Consider the following 6,678-nt stretch of genomic DNA (forward strand, 5'->3'; position numbering starts at 1 on the left):
AACAATCACAGAGAGGGCAGACCACAGACCGCAGAATATGAGAACGACTTTATTTCAAACTGCTTTGAACTGCCTTGGGAAGTGTGCAAATGCAGTGGAAGAGCAGAAGCCCTGGCTAAGGAGGATGAGGAGGAAACTCGCTTGGCTGCAGCCCCGGATGCTGGCTCCAACCTGTGAAACAGAGCAGGCTCAGGGACGGGCCCCCAGCCAGGGCCAGCCCAGCCAGGGCCCGCACACAGCCCTCCTAAGCTGCCGGACTGTGGGAAGGGGCACGGTATGTGCAACACTCACTTCAAAGGTCCTGGAACTTGTCACTGAAGAACTGCATGGCCGCTGAAACAGAGAGGCAGAACCGGGCACTCCAGACCCAGGGAAACAGAAATCCACCCCCTGTCCCCGTGGGGAATCACCTAGCCCTGCAACCAGAAGCCCCTCCAGCCCTGGTACTGACTCACCCACCCGTCACCTGAATTAAATGTGGAAATGCCTTCTAAGCGGGAAAGTGGTTCTCAGGTGCTGGGCCATCCCAGAACCGTTCATTCAGAACGTGTTTCAAAGACAGATAAGCCAGCCAGCAAGCAAAAACCGTACAAGCCGTATCAGGCAGCAGTTAAAGGGAAAACACATGTGGTATCTCTAACTCTCCTAAGAGAAGGAGAGTTCTGGGACTCGTGGACTAAGAGTACACGGAGTTCAGACGACACACTGCTGTCTGTGCACACCCCTAGCTGGAAAGGCACAGAAGGCTCCAGGGCCGGGCTTTCCTTCGTTCTCTTCCCCAAAGGAAAGTCAGTCCCAGTGACGCCGCCTGTACCTACAGCCCACCCCCGCCCCCCATGCCTGCAGAAAGACACCGCTGTCCATCCCTGCCCCAGCCAGGGCTCCATCATACCTAGTTGCTGTGTAAGGTCCTCAATTTCCCTCTGCAGCCGGATGCACCAGACCGGCAGACACCGGAGGAAGAGAAACGGTTAGTCAATTCTGGCCTCCTCTCTCCTCGTCTTCCCTGTCTCCCTCAGCCCTGAGGGCCCCCATAGCCTGCAGCCCAGTGGCGAGGTGGGTTGGCATGAAACCCTCAATGTAAAAGAGGCACCCTCTCTCTGTGGGGTGCAGAAGATGGTGATGGGGCACGGTGGGGGGCACACAGAAATCAGTTTAACCTGGACACGGATCCCACTGTCTAACATGGACCTCTATTTCTAGGAGCCACACGAAGCATTACCCGAGGACAACCCTGGGCTCCCGGGGGCCGGCGGAGGCCTGCTGCCATTCTCCAGGGCTGGGGCCTCTCCCACTGGGACCGACCTGCAGGTCCTCCCAGTTGTCAGCCGACCCTTCGGCAGCGGCGCCTTCTGGGGACGGCTGTCCTTGGACGCTGGGCGGCGGCACGATGGCGGCTGGTTCGTCAGCCAGGTAGGACGAGTAGTCCACAACGTCCCCTTTGGTCGTCAACGGGGGTGCCAGGCCGGCCTTCCCGGCCCCAGAGCACCACCTTTCCCTGCTCTATCAATTCGCTCTCAGACTCGAAGCTGAAAACCTTGGGATCTGTGAACCCGCTCTGGCCCTCGAGGCTGCCTGGTGCCCCCAAATCAAGGCCATGGCCCTGGCCCCGTGGGGCTCTGGGGCTGGCCATGCAGGAGCCAGCCTGCTCGCCACCCTCCAGGTCGAAACCAGCCTCACAAACGGATACCTTGTCGGGGGAGCTCATGGCGCCAGTCCGGGCAGCCTGGGCTGTGGGGAGACGGTCGTCCTGGTAACGGCGGAAGGGGAGAGCCGAGTCCAGCCAAGCCCAGCGCACTGGGCCACGCAACAGGAACAGTGAGGCCTTCGGGACACCGCTACCCTCATCCCAGGCGGAAGTAGGAGATGTCCCCGACAGCCCGTGGCTTCTGCACGCGCGCTTGACGCCAGTGCCGCGACTTCTCATTGGTCCCCCTCTACCAACCAGCGTGCCCTTTGTTGGTAGAGGCCTCTGGGCTTTAACCAATCGGAACACGGACTCTTGGTTTGCCCCATGCCGGTCATTTGACTGGGTGTCTGCCCTCTGGTCTTGTCTTGGGGCCAGGGTGCACTGGAGCTCTCGATCCACCTCCTTCTTGCTCTCCTGCCGCCTCTGGCCAGGAACCTACTTTGCAATGAGACCTTCTCTGTGCACCGGGTGCTTTGCGTGCAGCACAACGTTTACTCTCCCAAGCTGATGAGCTGGGGGAAGCTCTCCCCTTAATCCCCGCCTTACAGATGGGTCACTGGGGCTCAGAGATGTGGCTCTCCTTGGAAAGTAGGTGCCCGGCCAGAGGTGGAAGGACAGAAAGAAAGAGGCGATCAAGAGCGACAGTGCCCCCTGGCCCCAAGACCCAAGCAGAGTGCAGCCACCCAGTCAAATGACGGGCGTCGAGGCAAACCAAGAGCCTGTGTCCCGATTGGTTAAAGCTCAGGCACCTCGCCCCACAAAGGGCCCGCTGGTTGGCAGACGGGGACCAATGAGAAGGCTCGGTGCTGGCGTCAAGGGCACGAGGAAGCCACTGGCTGCCGGGGACATCTGGTACTTCCGCCTGGGGTGAGGGTGGCGGTGTCCCGAAAGCCTCACTGTTTCTGTCGCGTGGCCTGCTCAGCTGGGCTTGGCTGGGCTCAGCTCTCTCCTCCAGCCGTTACCAGGACGACCATCTCCCCACAGCTGAGGCTGCCGAGGCTGCCGGGACTGCCGCCATGAGCTCCCCCGACAAGGTATCCGTTTGTGGGGCCGGTTTCGACCTGGAGGGTGGCGAGCAGGCTGGCTCCCACACGGCCAGCCCCGGAGCCCCAGGGGACCACAGCCACGGCCTCAATTTGGGGGTGCAGGGCAGCCGCGATGGCGACGGAGAGAGCGGGTTCACAGATCCGGAGGGCTTCAGCTTTGAGTCTGAGAGCGAACTGATAGAGCAAGGAAGGGTGGTGCTCTGGGGCCGGGAAGGACGGCCAGGCACCCCGATCGATGACCAAGGGGACGTTGTGGACTACTCATTCTACCTGGCTGAAGAACCAGCCGCCATCGTGCCGCCGCCCAGCGTCCAGGGACAGCCGTTCCTAGAAGGCGCCGCTGCCGAAGGGTCGGCTGACAATTGGGCGGACCTGGAGGTGGGTCCCAGTGGGAGAGACGCGCTGGGCCCCAGCCCCGGAAAACGGCAGCAGGCCTCTGCCGACCGTCTCCACCTCTGTGGTCCTGGGCCAGTGCAGGCCTGGAACAACCCGGAAAGGGGCTCGAAGAGCAGATGGAGCCTCCGCGTGGATCCCCAGCAGCCCTCTGCGAAAGGCCCCACCAGGATGTCTACCCACGACTCTGATTCCGCAGATGAGAGCAGCGGCTTACCACTGATGAGGGTGGGCATTCGCCGCAACAAAGGAAGCCAGGCCAAGCCCGGCAGCCCCAAGAAGGCAGCAGACACATCCAGACACGCAGGCTTCCACTGCAAGGAGAGTTACCGGCCCGTGCCGGGCCGTTTCCTGACCTCTGCTCCCCGCGGACTCACTCCAGTCGTGGAGAGGCCGGCTGTGGGAGAGCTGGAGGACTCTCCCCAGAAGAAAATGCAGAGCAGGGCCTGGGGAAAGGTGGAGGCCAGGCCCAGCTGCTCAGGAGCTGCCACTGCAGGGGCCCTGCCCCAGGGCCTTTCAAGGAGGAAGATGGCCCAGGGGAAGAAGTCCCCAGGAGGTGCCTCTCAACTGGCTCCGGGGAGAGCCTTTCCTGCCTGCGGAAAGAGACTCTCAGCCGCTCCCCCGGAGCCGGCCACCTTCCCGCCATTCTCCGGTGTGCAGCCACACGGGATGTCCAAGAAACCACAAAAGCCTAAGCACAGAGGCCCTGGGAAGAAACCTGCAGGAAGGAAGACCAGGGAGTCCCAGGTTGCGGCCAGAGAAGATAATGACCCAAATCGAGATGAGGTCCCAAAGGCCCAAGTAAGTAGGCCCTTCTCGCCCTCCTCTCCCTCTTTACCCTCCTCCCCCCACACCTCCTCTGTTCCAGCACACCCCTGTTCACCCATGTCCCCTCTGTCCCTTGCTCGAGGGTTGTCGTCGGGAGCCTAGGGACACTAGAATGCCCGATGGCGGTCTTCATCATAGGGGCACACGTTAAAGGGGGCACTTCTTGTGTGATGGCCATGCCTCCGGACACTGCAGGAGTCCTGCCTCCGCCCGCAGAGAGGAGCTGGGATGGAAGGCAGGGCTGGCAGCTGGTTTGGATCGGGTGATGCCTTAAAGTGTGGGCCGCAAAGCTGGGGTGTCTAGGATCATCAACTTCCTGATTCCTCCTTCCCTAGCTGTTGCCCGGCCCACCTGGCAGGCGGCCCGGGCTATCTCAGTATCCCCAGTGTTTTCCCTGGCTGGGCTCTGCCTCCTGGCCTGGGGCTGACTGAGGGAGAAAGTGCTAATGAGATTAGGCTCCGGAGTCTCCACCTTACCACAACCCCTTCCCACATGTACTCACCGCCTGCCCCAACCGCCAGCCCGACTCAGAAATTTCTGTTTTAGCTTCCCACACACAGGCCAGGGCTGCCTCGCCTGTCCATGCGTCGTGGAGAACTCAGCAGCGGTGACCCCAACATCAGAGCTCCCCAAGTTCCGGGAACTTCAGAGCCCTCGGCCTACAGCCTGGGTGGCCTCCTGCCCAGACGTCATGCACCCTCCGGTGAGTCTTGCGGGTTTGATAGGGGTGGAGGGGAGAGGGGTCGGGAGGGAAACCTCTGGCTCTGTCGCTTATGGGGGCTCAGCCTTGTTCCCACACTTCCCTGCCCACCCAGGCAGCTGTCCCATGGGAAACGGGGTGTCGACAGGGCTGGCTTTAAGCCACATCGTCCTCTCTGAGTGGGGTTTGTGTGGTGGGGGGCGATTTGGAGCAGTGCCCCAAACTCCAACTCTGGAAGGAGACTTTCGGCGGTACGGAGCCCTTTTCTGTTAAGTCCTGCTCAGCCACATTGGCCCTCCCAGGGCCTGGCTGTGGCTGCCGCGCTGCTGCTGGAGTCCAACCCGGAGTCACAACGCTAGGGGACCACAGGTGCAGATGGGCTCACACTGGGGAACAGTGAAGACAGTCCCAGAGCGGGGTTGGAGTTGCTGGGCAGAGCAGGGGCAATGTGTTGCCAGCAGAGGGTGATGCTGCCTCACTTTAGACCCTGCTAGGCCTTTTCCACCTCACTGGGAGGCTTGGAAGCTGGATTTTGTGTTCTCTTTCAGGTGACCAGCAGCCGCCTGTCCATCCCCCAAGACCAGAAAGGCAGCAGCAGGCCCCGGGAGCCCAGGACTGTCCTCGGGTAATGCTTTGTGTGGCTCCTAGAAATAGAGGTCCACACTAGATGGTGGGATCCGTGTCCAGGTTAAACTGATTTCTGTGTCCGCCGCCCCCCCCCCGCCCCCACCGCCACACGTCTCCACCTTCTGCACCCCACGGAGAGAGGGTGCCTCCTTTCCATTGAGGGTTCTGTGCCAACCCACGTCGCCACTGGGCTGCAGGCTATGGGGGCTGCAGGGAGGCTGGGGAGAGAGGAGGCCAGAGTTGACTAACCATTTATCTTTCCCCCCCGGTGTGTCTGCTGGTCTAGTGCATCTGGCTGCAGAGGGAAATTGATGAACTTACACAGCAGCTAGGTATGATGGAGCCCTGGCTGGGGCAGGGATGGACAGCGGTGTCTTTCTGCAGGTGTGGGGGGCGGGGGTGGGCTACAGGTACAGGCAGCATCACTGGGACTGACTTTCCTGTGGGGAGGAGAATCAAGCCAACCTGGGCCTTCTGTGCCTTTTCAGCTAGGGGTGTGCACAGATAACAATGTGTCATCTGAACTCCGTGTACACTTTGTCCACGAGTCCCAGAACTCTCCTTCTCTTAGGACGGTTAGAGATACTGCCGGTGTTTCCCCTTTAACTACTGCCTGGTACCACTTGTATGGTGTTTGCTGGCTGGCTTATCTGTCTTTGAAACATGTTCTGGACGGTACTGGGATGGCCCAGCACCTGAGAACCACTTTCCCGCTTAGAAGGCATTTCCACATTTAATCCAGGTGACGGGTGGGTGAGTCAGTCCCAGGGTTGGTGGGGTTTCTGGTTGCAGGACTAGGAAGTTCCCCACCGGGGCATGGGATGGGTTTCTGTTTCCCTGGGTCTGGAGTGCCCGGTTCTGCCTCTCTCTTTCAGCGGCCATGCAGTTCCTCGCTGACAAGATCCAGGAGCTTTGAAGTGAGTGTTGCACACACCATGCCCCTTCCCACAATCCCGGTAGCTTAGGAGGGCTGTGGGCTGGCCCTGGCTGGGGGCCCGTCCCTGAGCCTGCTCTCTTTCACAGGTTGGAGCCAGCATCTTCCTACAAGACAAACAGCTGCCACCTTTGGAGCTCCGGAGCTGCCTGTTAAGCCAGGGCTTCCTCTCTTGCACTGCATTTGCCCCCTTCCCAACGCAGTTCAAAGCAATTTGAAATAAAGTTGTTCTCATATTCTGTGGCCTGTGGTCTGCCCTCTCTGCGATTGTTGGGAGTGTTGGGGGTTGCAGGGTGTTGCCCGGTTCATTGGCGCTTGAAGAACTGTTCCCCAGGACCCTGCGGGACACCAGGGCCGGCCCCTGAGCAGCAGCCCTGCACTGGTGCTCACCATAGTGCCCTGGGTCTAGGTGCTGTGGGGGCCCTGCCCAGCCACAGCAGCATTTCCTGCCTTTCTCCTA

At 60.6% G+C, this 6,678-nt stretch overlaps 1 protein-coding gene across 1 annotated transcript; it reads left to right on the forward strand.

Annotated features, from left to right (window-relative positions):
• Window positions 1–2,525: 2,525 nt before the first annotated feature.
• Window positions 2,526–6,457, forward strand: LOC126946235 (uncharacterized protein CXorf49). Its single transcript, XM_050776366.1, has 6 exons — window positions 2,526–3,930; window positions 4,504–4,660; window positions 5,206–5,282; window positions 5,571–5,616; window positions 6,160–6,201; window positions 6,308–6,457. The coding sequence occupies exons 1-5, from the start codon at window positions 2,707–2,709 to the stop codon at window positions 6,198–6,200; spliced, it is 1,545 nt and encodes a 514-aa protein (XP_050632323.1). The 5' UTR covers window positions 2,526–2,706; the 3' UTR covers window position 6,201; window positions 6,308–6,457.
• The last annotated feature ends 221 nt before the right edge of the window (window positions 6,458–6,678 follow it).

The sequence above is a fragment of the Macaca thibetana genome, chromosome X, assembly GCF_024542745.1.
Source record: "Macaca thibetana thibetana isolate TM-01 chromosome X, ASM2454274v1, whole genome shotgun sequence".
Classification (NCBI taxonomy): domain Eukaryota; kingdom Metazoa; phylum Chordata; class Mammalia; order Primates; family Cercopithecidae; genus Macaca; species Macaca thibetana.

Excerpts from the sequence above, each read along its gene's own strand:
- LOC126946235 (XM_050776366.1), top strand. The coding sequence starts at position 2,707 with ATGAGCTCCCCCGACAAGGTATCCGTTTGTGGGGCCGGTTTCGACCTG. Across the intron at positions 5,283-5,570 it reads GAGCCCAGGACTGTCCTCGG|TGCATCTGGCTGCAGAGGGA; the intron begins GTAATGCTTTGT and ends CTGCTGGTCTAG. Across the intron at positions 5,617-6,159 it reads TGAACTTACACAGCAGCTAG|CGGCCATGCAGTTCCTCGCT; the intron begins GTATGATGGAGC and ends TCTCTCTTTCAG.